This window comes from Perca fluviatilis, chromosome 10 (genome assembly GCF_010015445.1).
Source record: "Perca fluviatilis chromosome 10, GENO_Pfluv_1.0, whole genome shotgun sequence".
Taxonomy (NCBI): domain Eukaryota; kingdom Metazoa; phylum Chordata; class Actinopteri; order Perciformes; family Percidae; genus Perca; species Perca fluviatilis.
In genome coordinates, this window is record NC_053121.1 from 4,303,565 (window position 1) to 4,323,906 (window position 20,342).

The 20,342-nt window shown below is 41.7% G+C and overlaps 2 protein-coding genes across 2 annotated transcripts in view; both read right to left on the bottom strand.

Annotated features, from left to right (window-relative positions):
- The window catches only part of aff2 (AF4/FMR2 family, member 2), a 181,427-nt gene extending 164,420 nt beyond the window's left edge, over positions 1-17,007 (bottom strand). Inside the window, exons 1-2 of the mRNA XM_039813457.1 lie at positions 16,596-17,007; positions 13,741-14,174 (exon numbers count right to left, since the gene is read on the bottom strand). Coding sequence (XP_039669391.1) covers positions 13,741-14,174; positions 16,596-17,001 — 840 coding nt within the window. The 5' untranslated portion in view covers positions 17,002-17,007. The remainder of the gene's footprint in view (positions 1-13,740; positions 14,175-16,595) is intronic.
- A 77-nt stretch (positions 17,008-17,084) lies between these two features.
- LOC120567378 (AF4/FMR2 family member 2-like) overlaps positions 17,085-20,342 on the bottom strand; it is a gene marked incomplete at its 3' end in the record, with an annotated part of 79,410 nt that continues 76,152 nt past the window's right edge. The window contains exon 3 of the mRNA XM_039814338.1: positions 17,085-17,312. Coding sequence (XP_039670272.1) covers positions 17,085-17,312 — 228 coding nt within the window. The remainder of the gene's footprint in view (positions 17,313-20,342) is intronic.

The following is a 20,342-nucleotide window of genomic DNA, read 5'->3' on the forward strand; positions in this document are numbered from 1 at the left end:
CGTCTCGTAAAATACGGACGCTTGGTCAGGTGCCTTTGGCGTTGTTATTGACGCTAAAAGTCTCCTTTTGCGTCATATAACGCGCTTGAACTAAACGCGCTTGGTCGGGACTAATTGGTACGGTGGCCGGGAAGTGCAATGCAACATTACAAAGAATGAAACACTTTTACATTTTGGAAAACAAATTTACATTTTGGAAAACAAAATAACATTTTAGAAAACAAATTTACATTTTGGAAAACAAAATAACATTTTAGAAAACAAATTTACATTTTGGAAAACAAAATGACATTTTCGAAAACAAATTTACATTTTGGAAAACAAAATAACATTTTAGAAAACAAATTTACATTTTGGAAAACAAAATAACATTTTAGAAAACAAATTTACATTTTGGAAAACAAAATAACATTTTCGAAAACAAATTTACATTTTAGAAAACAAATTTACATTTTGGAAAACAAAATAACATTTTAGAAAACAAATTTACATTTTAGAGAAAACCACATTTATTTGGAAAACAAAATAACATTTTAGAAAACAAATTTACATTTTCGAAAACAAATTTACATTTTAGAAAACAAATTAACAAGATGCAAAACACTTTTACCAGTCCCGAAACAAATTTACAAATGACAGGTTTCTTACGGAAAGGGAATGGTACCACATACCGGAAGTGATGAGGTGTTGTATACATGTCGCCTTGACTACGGCAGTTATGGATCGAATGCGTCAATAGAGCCGCCATCTTGGAACAGGGGAGGCACTCCCTTATGTACTGTCTATGGGCCGTCCTTAATGCATCAGCGTCAATGTAGGCAAAGGTCTAACGGAAATAAAATCACTATAAATCGTCAAAATCTCATGCGATGTTCTAGTTTTTTTAAACAAAAAGACAAAGAGACTAATTAATGTGTTAATACAAAGAATATTTATTATAATCAGTTCACAGATGAGTACAAACGGAAACTTCACCCTTCTGAACTAAGAGGTTCTGCTTCAAAGTGAAGTTTAAACACTAATGATTCATTTATTTCTGCATGTATTTATTTATTTAACGAGACTTTAAGTCGTGTTTCGTCGTCCACAGTCCGAGTCCCGCCAGACTCCCTTTAGGAAACCTGTGATTTAAACTTCAGCAGGCTGTGACAGTCCGCTCCGTTCAGTCCTGGATCTGATTCTCCCGGGCTTCCCTTCCCTCCAGCGGGCCCAGCAATACGGCCTGGGTCTCCAGTTGCGTGGTGTCGGTTTTGGCTCCCAGGAATGGGCTGTGAGCTCCAGGTCCTGCAGCTGCAGACGGACTCAGCTGCCCCCCTGCTGTAGCTTCGATCCGGCCGCGGCTGTCGATACGTTCCCTGTGTTTCCGTCAGGTCCGCGTCATATAAAAACTCCAAACACCGACCACACGTAAAGTCACCATAAACTTCATTCACGCCATATACTACTCCACACAACACACAAATTGACTGCGCTCACCAACAACACCTCATCACTTCCGGTATGTGGTACATTCCCTTTCCGTGAAGAATCTGTCATTTGTAAATTTGTTTCGGGACTGGTAAAAGTGTTTTGCATCTTGTTAATTTGTTTTCTAAAATGTAAATTTGTTTTCGAAAATGTAAATTTGTTTTCTAAAATGTTATTTTGTTTTCCAAAATGTAAATTTGTTTTCTAAAATGTAAATTTGTTTTCGAAAATGTTATTTTGTTTTCCAAAATGTAAATTTGTTTTCTAAAATGTTATTTTTTTTTCCAAAATGTAAATTTGTTTTCCAAAATGTAAATTTGTTTTCCAAAATGTAAATTTGTTTTCTAAAATGTTATTTTGTTTTCCAAAATGTAAATTTGTTTTCTAAAATGTTATTTTGTTTTCCAAAATGTAAATTTGTTTTCCAAAATGTAAATTTGTTTTCCAAAATGTAAATTTGTTTTCCAAAATGTAAATTTGTCTCGAGCTTTGTAAAAGTGTTTCATTCTTTGTAATGTTGCATTGCACTTCCCGGCCACCGTAAATTGGCGTCCCTTTTGACGCAGTTAGGTTAAGGAAAAGCTCGTGGGTGGGCTTATGTTTCCGTGACTTGCGAGAATAACGGGACGGTTAAAGAAGAAAGCGGCTTCTGTGACACGCGGCAATAACGGGATGGTTAAAGACACCCGCGGGACACGGACCCCGGTCTCCTGGGTGAAAGTCCTGTGTTTGACCCATCCACCACCCCGACCAACTCAAATCAGAAAAAAATTGTTAGACTCCCAATAAGCACGTTTGGCGAATCATTGCTCCTAGAATTACATGTAACGCATGCTCCATTGACATAATACCTGTTTGTTGCCAAGTGCCAAAACCATAGTCCAAAACTAAAGAATAACTGAAGGGGTCATGGAAGCACCCGCCGCAGGCTCTGCCGCCAACGCAACAGCCGATCACCAGCCCGACGACAGTGGGGGGTGAAGATAACGTTACACACCTGTGGCCGTATTTGCAAGAAATCGGTTTGTACGTTGGAGTGAAAGAGTGAAAAATTCTGCTCCCGTTTTTCTCTTTGTCAATGTCAGACTTTGAATTTGATGTTTAAGAAAGTGTGGAAACCTTAAATATTATGCTTTACTAAAAGGAAGCCACAAAAAAGTTCATAATCATAGTTTTCTTTACATTTACTTTTAATAATTAAGTAGGCTACATTTATTATCAGACAATTACTTTTGATATTTATAGGTCCCGTAGGTAGGATTGTGAAGATCCAGGACTTAGCCAAAACATTTGAACATAGACAACTTCTCAGTCCCTCCCCCCTTTCTGCTAATGCATGTGCAGTGATTGACATGCAGTTAGACACCCCCCCTGGCCCTGATTGGTGCGTCTGAACAGGGAGCGGTGGATTTTTGCAAATGGCACTACAGGCTGGAGGTGGAGCCAGAGGAGCTGTATTATTTTTTTAAATGACCTGCTTCATGTAGTTCTACTGGAACATAGGGTCAGTTTCAGCAAATATGACAGAACGTTAGTTTTAAGTCTTACCTACTGCACCTTTAAGTAGAGTAAATATCAGATACTTTAAGACTTTTACTCAAATAATATTGTAAAAGTCGACTTTAACGTCTACCAAAGTACATTTTTGGTAACATACTTTTACTCAAGTATTGGTTTCAAGTATACAAGACTGAGTAAACAGAAAGACACACCAAATTATTGGAAATGTAACAATGTGACAGAGGACGGCCAATTACTTCATGTCCTACGGTCCTGTGATAAGGTCCAGGATTTTTGGACCGGGATACAGTCAATTCAATTTTATTTATAGTATCAAATCATAACAAGAGTTATCTCAATACACTTTACAGATAGAGTAGGTCTAGACCACACTCTATAATTTACAAAGACCCAACAATTCCAGTAATTCTCCCAAGAGCAAGCATTTAGCATGACAGTGGCGAGGAAAAACTCCCTAAAATACATGATAACCTATGTCTGATGGCAGGGACCAGGTTCCAGTCAGCCTGAGATTATTTGTTGTGGGAGACAGGCCAACCCTAAGCAGGATGGATAAGCACATAAGAAGCTGGGTCCAGACTAGTTTAATGATGGCCAGACAGATTATTTTAAGAGGATGGAAGAATGAAGGGGTGCCGTCAATCCATCAGTGGGCGTGTGAGATGGCTAGGGTGGCGGCGTTTGAAGAAATGTCATATAAACGGTTTGCCAGATTGGATGTCTACACTAGAAAATTGGGGAAAGTACCTGAGCTCTCTGGATGACTCCTGTTTTATATTTTGTTGAAAAAAATAGTTAATCATAGAGATGCACCGATAGACCGGCCGGTGACCGGAATTGGCCGGTTTTCACGTGCTCGGCCATGACCGGCGACCGGCAAGTCAGTCTGACATATGCCGATTTCATGCCGGTCAACGCTACAATTAACTGACAACAGAAGTTATACGAGTTATAGTTCTCAAGGACGCACGCACACACGGACGCCACAGCGCGGTCTCTTTTTCCTTTCTATCAACTTCTCCGCCGCGTATCGCGCATACCCGCTCGCGGTGTGAAGCGCGTGTAGGCTCTATTCTCGCACATGTAGGGAACTTCGTGAATTAACCTGCAACATGTCAGCTGTTTGGAGATTCTTCAGCGTGTGTGCAGAAGATAACAAGTTTGCAATATGCAACACCTGCAAGGAGAAAGTAGGGCGTGGAGGGACGACACCAAAAACCCAAATCACGTTGTTTTTTTGGGATATTGGATGTGAAAAGAAGGAAATGGTTCTAACATTGCACTTTAGATGTGTGTGAATTTCCCACACCAGGAGTGATTTATATAGTTCTATTTTATAGTGATCCATTATCTGTTCCAAAAATCTTATATGTTCTGTGCTAAATGTTCTATTAAAGAAAACATAGAAAATAAATATTTGTGTGTGCTGTAAAGTGGTTAGAAAACATTAAATTGGAATCGGCTAAAATCGGTATCGGCTGGCCTAACTCAAAGAAAATAGGAAATCGGCCTAGAAAGTTGTAATCGGTGCATCTCTAGTTAATCACAAAAAAAAGGACTGAGTAATGGGACTGACTTACATCCCATCACTGCAGAGAACAGACAGACTATGCCGGATGATCTTTTAACAATCCTGAAGATGATCTTAGCTGTTAACATCTTGAACTTCAAAGCCCAGAGAGACTAGCCCGGGCTGCTGCCCTGTCTCCTCCTGTGATCTCTCTTATCACAGGGCACCTATTGCTGCGATGACACCCCCGCAGCACCTTGCTGATGGGAGACCTCCCACCCCCGTGCCATTTGGCTGAAGTATATTTCTCCCCAAGCACCGTCTTCTCTGTCCTACTGCAGCCACTCAAGAGTAGTTTGATTCACTGGACTGTATTCTTTGTTTCTAGGAGACGATTTTACAATCATTTTATCATCGGCATAAAAGCTAAATCATTGCATCTTCCTCTCTCTCAGCGAGGCAATTAGCCGGCTCAATGAAAATCAAATAAATTCAAGTGTTAAAAAGCTTCCCGTGAGTTACAGAGGAGCTTTCATTTCACAAGACTGATACAGCATCGCCACTCAAAGTTTCCACAAGGTACTTGCTGCCTATGTAAATGTATAGGCACTGATATAGTGAAAGATGGTGTGGTGTGGTGTCGTGTGTGTGTGTGTGTGTGTGTGTGTGTGTGTGTGTGTGTGTGTGTGTGTGTGTGTGTGTGTGTGTGTGTGTGTGTGTGTGTGTATCTGTATACGTCTCGGTCGTGAGTTGACAGGCAGCCTGAGGGAAAGAGAGGCCTGATGGGTATTATGCAAATGAAGCCAGCTGTTTGCTGCATTGGCAGACTTCCTCGTAACTCTCCTCTGGTTCTGCTGAAAGTGAGAAAATATCTTCTCCCCGTTTCCCTCGTCGCCACATTCTCTCGCCTCTCCCCTTATTTCCTCGGAGAAGGTATTTCTATACACCGTCATTTTATACACACCCTTCTCTCCACCTTTTACTGCTTTTCCCCGGCGTCTGCCTGGCTATCCTTCTGCACTGTTACAGTAATGATATGTACAAACAGGCAAAGCTTTCTTAAGCATTTGTTGACTTCTACAGTCGGAAGTAAATTATTCCGAGGCTCTGAATCCACAGTGCGCTGAAAAACAAACAAACAGTTTTCCCTGAATAGGTCTCATGTTAATTCAGATATTTTATTACTGCAGAGACACTGCTTCATTTTAGTCCGTAGAAGCTTCTTTCTCATTCCTGTCCTTCCTCACTGTACCAAACATGGCCACTTCCCTGCAGCAGATACGGACAACACATTCTCACTCCTCTCTCTGAGGACCCTAACTTGCACCCGGCGCAGCGCCAAGCCCGACGCTAGTGTCTTTTCTAGTTTAAGGCCGACGCGGTTGTCAATTTCCCGTCCAACGCCCGCGTCGTTTAAATAGCAAAATGCACCTGGTCCCATCTGTGCGCCCATGGGTGTGCTGATCTTACAGGGAGGTGTGTTCAGGTGCATTCTTGGCGTATTGCTATCTTGAGGCAGCGTGAAGTGATCGTGCCATTGACCAACAAAAAGCGCAGCATTTCATTGTTATTTTAACAGCAAATTAATGAAAAGGGGCCTAGATTACAAATAAAAATATTACGGTGCAAATCCGCCATCATAATAGCAATGCTCCAAGGTACGAACACGCCTGGCTTTTAAAGGGAATGGGAGATGATCTCTGATTGATTTATTGCATGTTACGCCCAAAACACACCTATGAATTAATGAAGACACTAAGTACAACCCTTTTGCACCATGCACCCGGGACACGGACCCTTTTTTCCGCCGTCAAACTAGCAAAAGTGGATCTGGACACGCCCTAAACGCACCTGCGCCAGGCGCTTCACGCCGTGCGCTTAGATCGTTAAAATATGTCCCTGTGTGTGATTGCACGCTTGCACTGAAGTACATGAACACACACAGTGGGGGAAGTAATAACAGGATTAAAAAAACCAGATAACCGACAAACGTCCAGCCCTACCGTTTAGCTTAGTTTTTTGGTCTCCACCAACTCCTGAGGGAAATAGCAGGCTCTTTAGCTGCTAAAAGCTCCACTATGTTCACCAGCTAGTAACTTGGTCCGTCTGCTGCTTTTTGCTTGAAACAGGGTTGATGAGAGCAAAGAGAGTGAAGCAATACAGTAGATGGTGGGCGTGGCGCAGTGGATATGACACATGCTTTTGGTGTTGGGGATCCGGGTTCAATTCCCACTGCGATACATTAACCAATGTGTCCCTGAGCAAGACACTTAACCCCTAGTTGCTCCAGAGGCGTGTGATCTCTGACATATATAGCAATTGTAAGTCACTTTGGATAAAAGCGTCAGCTAAATGACATCTAATGTAATGGTATGGGCTGTAGTGTACAGCCCATTACATTATATTTATGGCGTTCCACTTCCAGGATTGTTCAGGTTGTTGCCATTCTAAACCTTGGTGGATTTGTGAGGACTATGGTTAACTGCTCCTCAGATCTCTGCAGGGTAAATCCAGACAGCTAGCTAGACTATCTGTCCAATCTGAGTTTTCTGTTGCATGACTAAAACTACTTTTGAACGTACACATGTTCCACCAAAACAAGTTCCTTCCCGAGGCTATTTTGCAGAGGCACCGTTGCTCCGTCCGGCACTTAGCCATTGTGATTGGTTTAAAGAAATGCCAATAAACCAGAGCACGTTTTTTTTCTCCCATCCAGGAATGCTGTGTGGGCTAGCCAGACCATCCTCCGCAGCGCTGTGGAGGAGGGTCTGGCAATGTGAGACTATGCGGGCTGTAAAACCAAAACAATTAGCTCTGATGACTGAAACCCTGTTGCCAGTAATATTTCTCTGAGATCATCACCACAGCTCTTCCACATTAGTCATTTACTGCTATTAAATGCAATAAAAAGTATTGATTAGTGCAGCTTTAAAATGACCCTTCACTTTAAAAAGCTGACTGTTATTTACACAAGGTTACAAACTATGATGTCTGCAAGCTCACCGCTGTAGCAGGACATAACTATTTCTAACCACGGCAGAAGGATCTTAATGCAACGACTCCACAAGCATATGCCAATAAATCAGTACAGCTGATGCTGATTTGCACTGGCTTATCCAACTCCAAGATTCTCAATGTAGCAAATGAATATGCAAATTAGCATATGACATCATCTGGCACCTTCGAGCAACACTTATCGCTGCCTTCCCTCAAGCAGCGGCGCCACAGATGCCAACATTACGTGTTTAACCTACCAGAACTAAAGTTAGTGGCTAAAACATCCCAGTAAACTTCTGGGGGCATTTGCACCATTTGCCCTTTGCTAAATACACTATTTTGTGGTGCAGTTAATTTGTTAAAGCCAAGCACGACTTTCATCTTGTAAAAGTCGGAACAAAAAGTACAGAAGATACGTTTTAGAGCAATAAAATCTGATTAAAATATCCATAATCTAGACTTGGATTAAGAGACACACCAATTTGTTGGAAATGTAAGACACAGGCTATGGTCCTGTGAAAAGATTCAGGAATTTTGAACCGGGATACATGATACAATGATACAATCAATCAATCAACATTTATTTATATAGCTCTTGCTTTACAGCAACAGTAAGTATCCAAAGTGCTTTACATCAAGGACAAGAATAAAACAATATAACATACAGTAAAAAGAATAAAAACATAAAAAAACCGGAGGAGAGGGAAAATGTCACACCGCTACTTTGTATTAAGAGCCATTCTAAATGAATAAGTTTGGAGTTTGGATCTAAAAAGAGCTGTTATGGTGCAAATGTCTAAAGTCTTGGGGCAGCAACTGCGATCTGCGGGATGGACAGGCACATAAGAAGCTGGGTCCAGACTAGTTTAATGATAGCCGACAGATTCTTCTAAGGGGATGGAGGAACAAAAGGGTGCCGTCAATCGAGGGCCGGACTGGGTCACAAATTCCAGACTGATCTCATGAGGTAGCGTATGTACAACACGCCAATTCCTATGCCATTTTGGCGTGTTATCAAGACGCATACTCGCTTTTTAGCGTGTTTATCAATGCCTTTTGACCTCCACTGACCGACAGGACATTACCTCGCAATACATTACAGTACATTACCTTACCGTTTGAATTTATGGCGAAGCGAGTAGTATGAAAGGGCGAAAATCCGCGTAGGGAGTTTGGTCGAGGGTGGAGGATGGGTCAAACACAGGACTTTCACCCAGGAGACCGGGGACCGTGTCCCACGTGTCACGTTTCGTAAACCCAACCGTCGCTTTCTTCTTTTACTAAAACCAACCGGTTCTTCTATTCCTAAACCCAACCCGTCCGCTGTATACGGCGCTCAAAATGCGTACAGATAACACGCCACTGTGGGCGTGGATGTTTAAGCAAAGTCATGATGTCATGTTGAAAATTCAGCCCTACATATTTTTTTACTTTATTACTCGTTGCGAACGACACTCACACACTGGGTCAGGCTAAATGGGGTGAGTCCTGACCCCCCCCTCCCCCCATCCCCCTCCCCCACCTATGGATGTAGCACTGTAGCGAGTAAGTCCGTCTAAATTCAGTTTAACTAGATTCCTACGCTGACAGTCGTTTTTTTTATAAGTTAACATGCCCACGTCGACTTATACCAAGCTGGTGGGTTATATAAAGGCAAGATCTTTTCATGCAAAAAGGCATAAAAGAATGCTTTCTCTGAGAGCAGAATTGATTTGGTTGGTGTTAGCCTCACGGTTATTACTGACTGAAGGTCTTGGTCTACCCTGCTTCTTATTTACCGCTACATTAGTGGTGAGGCGCCACGCGCACCTCTACACACACGCCTGACGGAAACACCTCAGCGGGCCTTCAAATCAGTGTGAAATTACATCAGCTCTATACTTTGAACTACATGTAAATGAAACTTGTCACAGTGCTGTTTGGAAATGTCGCCTGTCACCTTCATGTTTGCCTTCTCGCAGCCTCGCTCGCAGGGCCTCGCAAATATACCTGTACATCCACTCGACTCCCGCGTCGTTCACCTGAATGAGAATGCAGTGGAGACTATTGAATGTCACTAAACGCTTAGTGACCTTAGTGACCCAGAGGAGAATCGGAGTAACTGGAAGTGAGTTTCATTCTGGAGAATGATTGGCTCCAGACTGGTTGTGATGTCATACATTTTGCTGGTATGTCCAGGTGTTAAACACAGATTTAAGGTGAGCTCAGAGATTCTTTGGCATGCGGAATGTGAAAACAGACTTCTTGTATCAGACTCTGCACAGCGAAGCTCAAACATCCAAGTGAATTTACAATAAGAAAAAAGATTTTTTGAGTGAACTTTAAAGGGACTTATTGGGACTTTATCTTATTCACCGTATCCCCCAGAGTTAGATAAGTCCATACATACCCTTCTCATCAATACGCTAGCCTAGCTTAGCACAGATCCTGGAGGTAACCGGCTCCAACTAGCCTACTACTCCCAATAAGCTCCTTCCAGAATTTGTTTTTTGTTTTTTTTAGGTTTTTTTTTATTGTTGGCACGTTTTCTTAAAAATTGCGATGGAATATGTGGGATATTTATGAAATTTTATGCGATGAAATTGCGGGAATTTGCAAAAACTGCGGTTTGACGAAAAAGAGGAAAAAAAGTGACACCCTGCTTTTTGATGATGTTCACGTTGTGTAATTACGTCACTTCATAACGTTCCCATGGCAACAGGGGGAAATGGCTGCTCTTGTGTGAAGTAAACGCAAAATTTTTCAAATTTCTGCTAAGATATATGGGACTTTTTTGCAACGAAAATGCGGGGATTATGAAATCATGCAAGCCCTGCATATTTTGCGCGGAAATCGGCAATTTATGTGGCGAAAGTGCGGCGTATTTGAAAAAATGCGGCCCCCGCATAAATATGTGGACTTTGGCTGATTATCCATTGAATTATGTGATCGCATAATTGCATTTTAATGGAGGGACTGAATAAGTGACAAAATAACGCCAACATTTTCATATTTACATGTTGTGATTTGTATAGTCACAGCGTGTACGAATAACAAGGTCACATGAGACACAGCCATCTTCTAACCGTATACATACTGGGAACTATATTCTCAGAAGGCGAAGCACTGCTACTTCTGCTACTTGGGCGGAGTGATTTGCTCGCAGCACAAAAGAAGCCGCGTGGTGAGGAGCAGAGAGTAACAACGGTGCTTTTCAGGTGTTGCGCTAATCACTCCGCCCAAGTAGCAGTGCTTCGCCTTCTGAGAATATAGTTCCCAATATGTATACGGTTAGAAGATGGCTGTGTCTCATGTGACCTTGTTATTTGTACACCCTGTGACCATACAAATCACAACATGTAAATAGGAACATGTTGGCATTATTTTGTCACTTATTGGGAGCAGTAGGCTAGTTGGAGCCGGTTACCTCCAGGATCTGTGCTAAGCTAGGCTAGATGGTGCCGGTTACCTCCAGGATCTGTGCTAAGCTAGGCTAGCGGTGGGTGTGTCAGACAGAGTTACGACACGCACAGAGATGAGAAGGGGATGTATCGACTTATCTAACTCTGGGGGATACGCTGAATAAGACAAAGTCCCAATATGTCGGCGTGTTCCTTTAAGTGTTAAACGCGTGTTCTAACTATGGTTCTAATTTTTATTTTAAAATAATGTATTCTTATCGGCATGCTGTTGGTGGCTTGTATATGTAATGAAAAAACAGTATTAACAGCTAAACGTTACAATATCTCACACTGAATCAATCCTCTCTCACAAACACACACAACAAACACTTGGGAATAACGGGCTCAAATCAATAATTCTATAGTGCTAACAGAAGGCTTCCACGTTAGTTTAAAGGCCTATTGCACACACGCACAAACAAACACACCCTGCAAAAATCACAAAACCGTGAGCCAAATATTGAGTATTTCAAACACATCCGTGGCACGGGAACTCATTTGAAAATCGTTAGAAATGGAAAATCAATCGTGCCGATTCACGCCGCAGAAATGTATTTTACTGCTCTTGCGCTTATGTGACGCATCAGGAAAACCACTGCTACTCCTGTTATTATGATGCCAAACCTTCAGTTCACACGTTCAATAATCAAAAGGGTATATGTGGACATTTAACCTTGCGTGCTGCCATAAAGTGAGCGGCAGGATTCTCACTCAGTCTTTCATTTGGTCTCTGGTTGTCTGGTTCAATCCTCCGTTTTGCTGCTATTTGCTGTTTAAGCTGCAGAACACATCCAATAACTCATCTAACCAGAACAAATACAGCGGTGATAAGGTGCCGTAATCAGTCAGTCATTGTCTTCCTCTATCCCTCCTTACTCTTGTCCTCGTCCTCTACAACCAACCCCCCCGCCCCCCACACTTCCTATAATCAGTCTCCCCTTTTTCTCTCATATTCCTCTCTTCCTCCGCCTCAGTCCTGCATTGAGTTTACATTTTCCTTCCAATAAATTCTCCCCGGAGTAAATATGAGAGGAGTGAAAACTAAGTGGTAAGCAGGCGATAACGGTGCATCCATGGATGTGTGGGTGAAACAAAGTAAAAGGAAAACCACTCACGGCCATGACTGTGCTCACTCTCTTTCTCACCCTCCATAAGAAAGTGTTGAAAGTAAAGTACATTTTAATTCCCTCCCAGTCTCCCTTTGCTTTTTTTTCCCTTCTCGGTGTGCCATATGCTCAAAGCTCCATCTCGGGCTCACACACACACACACACACACACACACACACACACACACACACACACACACACACACACACACACACACACACACACACACACACACACACACACACACACACACACACACACACACACACTATCAAAGCACAGGAACAGCTGGCTTGCTCGATATGGATGACTACTCGGCCTGTCAACCAGTTTCACACAGCACACAAACACACACGCGTCATCATCATCAAGCCTGGTGTTTCTTGCTGTTTTGAAAAGGAAAGGGAGTGAGTGAGAGATAGATAGAGGGAGAGGGAGAGAGGGAGAGGGAGAGGGAGAGAGAGAGAGAGAGAGAGAGAGAGAGAGAGAGAGAGAGAGAGCAGGACAGGGAGCTAAGTGAGTGAGTCAGTCAGAGAGAGAATTGTGGAGGAGTTTGGTACTGTCAGATTCATTTGACATTTCAATTAGCCAAACGTGTGAATATCCACCACGATATCATTTAACAAAATAATAATAGATTTGGGGGGAAAAAAAGAGTTGCTGGTATTACTGTATCGAAAAAATGCAAACATGCACTCAAAACTACGACATCAGAAGCACATACAGCATGTGTCACTGTTAACCAACTCAACCAAACGCTCATGAAGACATTTTAGAATTTTTAATTTTTTTTTGGCATGTAGGTGTGGTTTATACCCTTAGAATAATGTTAAGGCATTTAAGGAGGGATTGGTTAATTTAAGTGCCAGATCCTAAGAATAAAGTTATAATAATACATGTTATTACCATATGATTGTGCATATGGTTAAATTAAATAAGCTATGTAAATGGCAAGTGTAACCAAATAATCAATTAGTCTACATCTTTGTTCTTTCAATTCAATTTGTTTTAAACAATAACACTTTATGTCAGCTGTCATACTCAAACATACTCATATTTAATTACGAATGAGGAAATTAGGTGAAGGGAGCTGAGTTTGAATTTCTCCATGCACTTTAAAGACAACATAGTTTGCTAAAACAGATTAGGTACGTCGTGTTTAGAATGCATGGAGAAATTAAAACTCAGCTGGAGGAAAACACGAATAACTTTTAAAAGAAACTTGAAAGAAAATGTATGTTGGCAAAACTTTTTTTTCACCTGGCACTTTGACATGGATACTAATCAGGGTGTCCTTCATTGTATTGCAATTTAGTGGCCCCCCACCAGGCCTAAGCCACTGGGAATTATTTTTTTTTATGTATTCTTAAGATGTTTTTTAAACTACAGTTACAGTGGGGCAGCCCCGCTTGGAAACGTAGACATAGTCATATTTTTAAATCTCCAGTTAGCTTTAAGCACTGACTTAATGTAGGGCCCTATGGAATCTGTCCTATATATATCTTATTTTTTTAAATTCTCAATTTCGCAATTCCGTCCGTGATTCTGTTATCACAGAAACTATTGGGCTCTACATTAATGCTGCCATCAGTCCGTGACTGGCCCCAGGCAGGCCCTTGTCGAAAAAATAAATAAAGAACTTTTTTTTTCTGGGGGAAACCCTGGTAATAGTATAAGTCATAGTGGTTGTTCTCTTACCTCCCCTGCGTGGCTGAGACTCAGTTTTGGCAGTTTATTCTTCGCATTCCCAGAGTTTCCTCCGTAAGACTGACTGTTGTTAAATCCCTCTGTGGCCACTAAGGGGGGTTTAAGCTGGGGCGAGTCACTGGGCGCCTGGTCCTGGCCATCCATTGGTCGGACATACGCTGTGGGCTTCTGCTGGACTGCGATGGGCTTCCCCGATAGGCTACCAGGTGGGAAGGTGGGCGTGGTCAGTCCGGATGTGGGAGTGGTTAGACCAGGAGTGGGCGTTGTCAGAACTGATGTGGAAGCCAGCGGAGAGGAGGATGTAGAGAGGTGACAACCGGTCTCATTTTCCAACGGGGAGGATTTAAAATGTCCCCCATTTTCTGTGTTAGTGGAAGACTTAAAATGGCCACCGTCCATGGTGGAAGATCGAAAATTGCCACCATCTGTGAAGAGAAGGAAAAAGGAGAAAAATCAAAAATAACCAAAACAACACCTGTTATAGGAGAATATTGCTCTGCTCTGTCAAAATCTAATGACGGTTGAACGCCAAAAATCCTCTCTCCCAGATGGATGGAAGCAATCACAATCAAAGCAAATTATGTGTTGCTTCGTGGTGTGGAAATCAACTGAAAGATGTGGTTATCATTGGATGCAGATGTTATTTTCAGAAATCCCGCCCAAAAGGTGATAGAGTCTGTTTCACACTGAAAATTTTTCAGTGAGATTATTCATCAGCACTCATGGCTCCAGCAAATACAAAGATTACCCGTGAATATCAAAATGTAGGAAGTCCTCTTTTTGTTGTGTGAATGGCAAGTTTAATTAACCACATTCTGAGATATTCCCCACAGTTAAAGGAATAGTTAGACATTTTGGGAAATGCTTCCATTCTTGATGAAAGATAGATAATTATAAAGCTAGAGACAGCAATTTATTAGCTTATTAGCCAGTAGTTCACATTGTGTTTTTTTGTATTGTAATCATAAAGACCAAATGGGTAAAAAAAAAAACATTCATGGCAGCCTCTTAATTGTAGTTCAGAGATGGAGATATTCAGAATTTCTGATAGCGACCACCTGTTAAAAAGAACTAGCTTATTTGTCAACAAACAATGGCAAAATGGCTGCAAAGGTCAAAACGCTGGCGTTTACGTAAAAAAGTAGCAAATTTAGGATATTTGAATAATGTGACTACAAGACTTAGGAACATGGTTAACCATCTTGGAATGCCTGAACACTCAACGTCTGAATAACGGGAGGTTTTCCTGTTCCTCCCATTCTGCCGACACTGCATGAATGCAGCATTAGCTTAGCATAAAGAAGCAGCTAGCCTGGTTCCATCAAAAAAAAAAAAAATCTGCCTATCAGCCCACTTTGATATAACATTTTAAAATTTAGAGGGGCTGGTAGGTAGAACACTGGACTGAGCCAAGCTAGCCGTTTCTCCATGCTTTCAGTTTTATTGCTATGTTAAGCTAAGCTAACTGGCTGCTGGCTCTAGCTTTACATTTAGCAAACAGATACAGGAGTGGTATCAACTTCTATTTTTCTAAATGCAGAGGTGCTGGTAGGCAAACATTTTAATGATGGACAGAGCCAAGCTAGCTGTTTGTCCCTGCTTCCAGTTTTTATTCTATGTCTAACTGGCTGCTGGCTCTAGCTTAGGGTGACCAGATTTCCAGGAACTAAAGCGGGGACACTTTGCGCGTGACCGTAGTGCTCGTGGACGCACACGCTTTTTAACGTGAACATGTGCCAGCCCAGGTCAGACATAGACAGAGACAGATTAGACACAATTTTGCCAACAGCACACAAAGGCCTACTGCTCACAACATAATGGGTTATCTCAGTTAATAGTCGTGAACTTTCTTGGTATGTAGCCTACATATCTAAGAAATAATATTAAAAAACATTGCGTGAGTTTCGTGGGGTACCAAAATTAAAAGCATTCTTTTGGAAAATTCACCCACTAAACTTGTGAAAAGGTATTTTTCATTGCATGGCCCTAAACGAATTATTTGGAACTGCTGCCACAGGCTTGAACTAAAGTCATGGTAACACTTTACGGGAAGGTTACATGAATTATGAATTAATGCATGAATTAATTCATGATTGTGTGAATTATATCTTGACATGAGTTCAACAACCTCTTTTGCCTTACATCAGTTTGATTATTTGGAATGGTTTTGTATAGGGGTGCAACAGATCACAAAACCAACAGCTGGATTGGATCACGGTCACAAATCGGATACATTTTCGGGTCAGCACAAAAAAAGGGGAGAATTTAAATGATTTATTAAAAATGTAATAACAATAACTTCTTTCACCACTAAATTGCTGTTAAATGACAAAAACAGATGAGAAAAGGGTATTTTACAATAACTATGAATGCACCATGAGTTTTACCAGTTTTAAGTAAAGGCAACCCTTATTCATGTCTGTGTTGTTTTTCAGCAGTGAGCCAGTGACCAAGTGCTAGCTAGTTTGTGTCTTTTAGCTCATAGCTTTAGCGGCAGACTGTTGTACGTCCCGCTGTTGGAATCCTCTACAATACAGTCACATTTTTACACTGTTTAGCTGTCAGCATTTTAACCGTTTAACCGGGACAATTTCATAGTGGTTTGACGTTTTAGCGTCCCGACAGGCTTTTGTCGGGACTCGGGACAAGCAACTTAAAATCGTGACTCTCCCGGTCAAATCGGGATGTCTGGTCACCCTACTCTAGCTTTACAATTTGGCATACATATACAGGAGTGGTATCGACTTTTTTAAATTTTTTTATCTAGCTCTCACATTAAAAGCAAATTAGTGTATTTCTCAAAATGTCAACCTATTCCTTTGAAGCCTTTCTGTGAATGGGCTTACCTGGGAGCGGAAGGGCTTTGGACGGATGTGAAGAGTGCCTTCTCCCAGAAGAAGATGAGGAAGAGGAGGACGAAGAAGAGGAAGAAGGGCTCGAGTCCCCTTTTAGACCAAGTTCATCTTTAAGGGAGCTAAACAGCTCTTCATGACGTTGCATTTGCTGTTCCTCTAATAAAGACATTTTCCCTCTTCCACTCGCAGCTGCCGTGACCTGCCCCTGCCCGTTCTGTGCTAACCCCAGAACGAGGCCTGTTCCTTGGGCGCTCTGTCCATGGCCTGCCTTTGACCAGTCCATGGAGGTCCGGGACTTTTTCGAATTCTGATGCGGGATCGTTGTGGCGCTTGCTGACGACGCACTCGAAGCGGGAGGTTGCATGGAAGTTGACGATGAGGAAGATGAATTCCCCATCCTCTTGTCCACACCTCCCTCTCCTCCTCCTCCTCCTCCTCCTCCTCCTCCTCCCTCCTCCTCCTCCTCCTCCTCCTCCTCCTCCCTCCTTCACCTCCACCCGTTCCTCCTCTCAGGGCTTCGTTGAAAAGCTGGGGCTCCATGGCGGGTCTCTCTGCCGTTGAAGTGGTCGGGGTCTGCAGGTTGTTGCTGCCTTTGGGGATTCCCACCAAGTGGCTCTGGTTGGAATGGCTGGTCAACAGGTCTTTCATTTCTTCGTAGGAGCCCAATGTGTTCTGGACGCGACTGGCCAACGCATCACCTTTATTTGTCTAAATGAAGAAAAGGAAGAAAATGACAAGAGGGAGGGAGGGGGAGAGAGAGAGAGAGAGAGAGAGAGAGAGAGAGAGAGAGAGAGTATTAATTAAGTCTTCCATTTTTCCATTTCTTTAGGCTTGATTAAAGGCCCTCGTTATTCACCCGGAGAGGAACAGCGAGAGACGGATAGGGTGACCACTGACCAGACATCAGGACCAAATGATTAATGAAACACATGTCGCTCTTAAGAGGGTCCAGTCCAGGCTGGTGCAGTAAAATTAATGGGGCAGGAATCATTACCAGCCTGACCCCAGATTCTCAAGCAATCATGGCGTGGAGGACAGTGCGGGCCTCACTGATCTATGACGGTGCAGCACCTTCCGCTGCTACCTGCTAATGTGGAGACGTTCCTCAGAATAGCTCGAGAGTACCATCTGTGTCAGTCATTGACGGCTCCTTTAATGATGAAACTACACAGTTCGGATCATTTGGCGTTTTTGAAAGGACAAGGGTAATCAGCAGGGGTGTTCAGCAGATCTATATGTGGAACCAGATTCCTGCAAAAAGCCTTGGGAGAGGAGCGGGAAAAAAAACCTGAAAACCAGTAGATTTTTATACCACCCTCTGACATGTAGTTTCTACCTGAGCGACAAATTGGGAAGCAAATATAAATCATGGGCCAAGACTGAATTATGCAAGATCTACAGCCTGTAATTTAATTTCATCATGAATTACAGACAAATGACGAACACTTAACACTGACTAAGATCAATGTGAAATGTGGCATTGTAATTTTATTGTACATAACTTTTGTGGTTTGATCAATAGATCCAGCCATAAGGGCAAAGGTAATTTGACAACCTGTGCTCTGCTAATCACCCCTGCGGTAACATGAAGTGGCTGTCAAATAAAGCTGCAATAGCTTTAAAAGGTTGAAACGAATGAGAAGGAGTGAATAAGACTCTTTATCTAATTTTCATGACAGGGTGAAATTGCCTGTATTTGGAGAGGTTAATGAAATCATGAATAATGAATGCACGTTCATAGGAAATAAGCTTGAGCTTAACTAATCTTAGGTCATATTTCTGGAGAGAGCATCAAGTTGCATGGAATAATAACAATGAATAATCCCTGCACTGTTTGTAGCGGAACTTAACACCAATCATGCAGATCTGTGAGAGGCTGTCAGGGTTGATTATTAAACTACATCTATTTTCACTGTGGTAAGAAGAATAAAACCACACATCTTCAGTTATAGGTTCAACAAAATGATTATCAGTTACTGAACATGATCCATGATTTTCGTATGCAAACAGCTTCAGTCAATAACTAAATAATACTATTTGTGTGTGTTTGTGTGTTTGACATTAATGTTTTATTCCACAAATAAGCTGATTTATATTTGCTAATAATATGTTGGATTCATGTTAACACATTTTAATGATAATAAAATAAAAAAACTAACTGCAGTAACTCTGAGGATCTTGTGTTAAAGCTCTCCGCTATAAAAGTATAAATTCCACCACGAATTGCGCACCATATTTCTTCAAAGATATTGAGGCCGTCTGATGACACTGATCCCATCTATAATTGGCATTAACAATCATCGCATTTTCTACTGCTTCTAAGCTGCAGTGGAAAGTATATATCAGAAAAGAGCTTTAAAAGCATATTGGGTGAAAATTTAGGAGACTTATCTGGCTATTTATTTTATTGGTTGTTAAAAACGGCGCTGGAGAGGTAGAAGTTATGTCTCAGCTACTAGATAATCCTTATTGTGTCTGTAAATGTAAGTGGTGCACAACCCTCCATTATCTTGCACAAATGCAGTGAATGTAACGTATATATATATATATATATATATATATATATATATATATATATATATATATATATATATATATATATATATATATATAGAAACCTTGTATCTCCATGAGACTGGAAGAATCAGTCATCTCTTCTCTCTATCTCTTTGCCCGACTGTATCCTTCATTTTTACACTCTAATAACGCAGCGAAACCATTAAAAATACCAAAAAAATGAAACCGGGCAAAGAGTCAAGCCTTATTTACAAAAGATTCATGCAAGAAAGGAGAGAATTGCTTTCAAATAATCTTAACAGATGTAATTTCTGTGTGTGTGTGTGTGTGTGTGTGTGTGTGTGTGTGTGTGTGTGTGTGTGTGTGTGTGTGTGTGTGTGTGTGTGTGTGTGTGTGTGTGTGCACAGACACACAAACACTACACACCGTGGCGAGCCAAAGTTAGCTGTGAATAAATTAGCTCATCTCTTCTCCATCTCGGGCTCATGAATAAAAGATCTGGTGGCTGAAGAGGAACAGAAAACACATTTACAGAGAGGCAAAATGGAAAACAGAGGAGAAGGAGAGGATGAATACCTATGTGTGTGTGTGTGTGTGTGTGTGTGTGTGTGTGTGTGTGTGAATAGATCATCCCAAATAGCTGCTAACAGCATAACGCTCTTTAACAGGATTAGAAGAGGGATTAGCTTAATAGCTGACAGAGAGAATGAATACTGGAGAGGGAAAGAGAGGGGGAAAGACACAGAACTAGAGTGACAGACACATGATAGATATACAGGTACAGCGAGAGACAGATGGTAGAAAAAAATCAGCAAGAGAGAGCGTCAGATACGACGCAAAAAGCACCGCTCAGCGTCGATGACGTAGTATTAATAGCGACAACAGTAGCGAGTTAGCCTGACAAGCCAGACACACATCCTTGATGTCGGGTCTGGAAACTCCCCATTGGCAGGGCTCAATCCGAGGGGCGGGATAAACAGTTGTCTTTCAAATTCCCTCTGCACGTAATAGGATAGCATGTTCGTTTTTTTATGTTTTAATCCAAACCACAATCTGTTTTACTTAACTTGTCGTTTTGGTGCCTAAACTTAACTATCTTGGCTGAATATATATATATATATATATATATATATATATATATGGACCTTTTCGCGTTTTGTATCGCGTTGGTCAGTAACTATGTGGTTTGTCCAAGTGGTGTTACCGTAGCTAGCTGTCAAA